The 2500-nt window shown below is 49.3% G+C and overlaps 1 protein-coding gene across 1 annotated transcript in view; it reads right to left on the bottom strand.

Moving 5' to 3' along the window:
• Positions 1-2500, bottom strand: part of LOC135821734 (sushi, von Willebrand factor type A, EGF and pentraxin domain-containing protein 1-like) — a 57285-nt gene that overhangs the window by 29992 nt on the left and 24793 nt on the right. Inside the window, exons 15-17 of the mRNA XM_065334733.1 lie at positions 1906-2100; positions 891-1082; positions 51-263 (exon numbers count right to left, since the gene is read on the bottom strand). Coding sequence (XP_065190805.1) covers positions 51-263; positions 891-1082; positions 1906-2100 — 600 coding nt within the window. The remainder of the gene's footprint in view (positions 1-50; positions 264-890; positions 1083-1905; positions 2101-2500) is intronic.

The raw sequence follows: 2500 nt of genomic DNA, 5'->3' as shown, positions 1-2500 counted from the left end.
ACGCAAGCACACGTGCACACACATAAACACACCAGTAGACTTGCTCTTACTTTTGCACGTTGCCGAAGCGTTCCATTTTCCCGTTGCGGCATTGATGATGACACATGCAATTAAGGGCCCGTTGACCGGGTAGTACCTAGGTGGGCAAGCCAGTCTCACAAGGTCGCCAACCTTTCCAGAATGGCCGTTCCCAGCTGGCCCACCACCAACACGTGTCAGTGAACCGGTGAGGGACACCAGCGGTGGACAGTATCCAGCTTTGCCTGTGCAACATGTTACAAGATATATGCATCGTGGGTTTTACAACTGTGTCCCGCACAAAACTGTGAGTGCCTTTCACGCAAACTAGCAATGTTGACAACTGATAAGCAAGCCGCTTTTTCAATTTTTCAATTTTTATTTCATTCTCCGTGCAAACATATTGTGGAAGTGGGCATTGGCCAGCCATGGCAACAAGAAGAAGGGGAAGAAGAAGGAGTGTATAGGAAGAGAATAATGCACCAACAGGGTTACTTATTAGAATGATATGAATGAGTAGACTGTACCTTTTTAAAATATACACAGGCGCCTTTCTTCAAAAATTTGTCTCAGTAATTTCCTTACAAAGTTCACCGCAGAGCCAGACAGAGATCATACAATACCAACGCTTCGGTGTCTCTTTGGTGAGTGCGTTGGTTTGCATCTCGCATTTCCTGATTCTAACGTTACGGTCCAATTATTAAACATGGCCATCCACAACACTAGGAGCCTAGGTACATGTACGTGCATCTTTTGATGGAAATCACGACACCATGGTTATCGGATGTAAGTTGACTCCCGCTTGTGTCCGTCATCACGAAAGAATAAAGGACACTTGCAAAGGAAAGAGGGATAAAGTAAATTGGACTCACGTTCACAATTCGCCGTCTCGTTCCACTTGCCCTTGCTGCCTGATGTAGCTATGCACCACAATAGTGCACCAGCCGTCGCAATGTATCCGTCATGACAGGTAACCTTGGCAACTGTTCCTAGAGTCCGGCTGCCATGACGAGACACATTGCCGCTTTGAATTGCGCCGTGGTGAGTGCAGTAGTGTGGGTCGACTGCAGCAGGCGGAAAAAAGTGAAGGAATCAAAAATATGGCGACCGGAAATTTCGGTAGGAAATATACAGACATGAATATTGAATACAGCCTACACTGGTCAACACACATGGAAGAGCGTGATCTCAAAGATCAGGTGAAAAATATTTTTTCTTTGGGTCTACTGAATAGTCATGTTGAATCAATCCCATGGAGAATTCCAATGGGGTTGGGGGGGGGGGGGTTCCAGGATCAGTGAGTGATTTGTCGTGGATATGGCAGAGGTGTCAGCGAGTACTTTATTGTGGTATGGTAAACCATTTGAAGTACTTCTCTTGGGCCCGATAACAAACGTTTGTCCTTTCGAAATCTAGAACCCATATCATCGCATGTTATTGCTTCACGGGGTTACCTCAGGCAAAAGGTGGTACACTAGGGCTTGGATATGATGACATAAGTCATAATGAAACAACAAACTAACGGCGTCTGGATCCACTATGCCCACAACAAAGTACAGGATATGCTGGCCAAGTCCCGCATGTCGCATGCAGGTGTGGTTTTCTGTACGAGAAGTAAGTCCCTGACTGGAAGGGCCCTACTACTACTGCTGCTGCTGCTGCTGCTGCTGCTGCTGCTGCTGCTGCTGCTGCTGCTGCTGCTGCTGCTACTACTACTGGCGGATGTGGCACCCTACTCTTAGGTACCCTCTCCGATACACCGCCTCCTTGCGCATCTTTCCCTTCCTGCCCTGAAACAAATGCCCCCCCCCCCCACACACAAATCCAGAAGAAAATTACTCCCACTCCACTGTCATTTATTGTCTGCTTGCTGTGTGTGTTACGTACGTTTGCATTCCAGTACGGCGCTCCAGTCGCCCGCTGACGACGTGCCCGTTTGGCAGGTGGCCGTGGTGACACCCACCGGTAAAAACCCGGCGTGACACACGATCGTGGCGCGGTCATGTAGTATTCTGCCGTCACCGCTGCTGTAAGACAATGTGGCATGGTCGACGCTCAGGTCCATGCAATATCCAGGTTGAACTGTCGAATGACGAGGGGAAACACACACCGGAGAGAAACACATTAGGCTAGGGTCAATGCACACCAAGAAATACTCAGAACAAGACAAAGACATACACATGCCTGACCGCGCACGCACATACACACGCACGCATGCACACACCTGGTCCTGCTATTGGTCCTGGTAAACACTGCCGTTACGGTTGCATGTCCCCTTGCGGGGCCGACAACATGGAACAACGAGCGACGGCAGAAAGTCGGCGATCTGCCGAGAGGTCAGGGACCATCCGGACGTACACACACACACACACACACACACACACACATACGCGCACACACACACACAAGCACACTCACACACATTCGTGTGCACACACACTGCATTCGGACTTGCTCGCTGCTACCGTCTGAACATGTTGAT

This window comes from Sycon ciliatum, chromosome 7 (genome assembly GCF_964019385.1).
Source record: "Sycon ciliatum chromosome 7, ocSycCili1.1, whole genome shotgun sequence".
Lineage (NCBI taxonomy): Eukaryota > Metazoa > Porifera > Calcarea > Leucosolenida > Sycettidae > Sycon > Sycon ciliatum.
The sequence above is the reverse complement of the archived record's forward strand: the minus strand, read 5'-3'. Positions and strand labels throughout refer to the sequence as shown.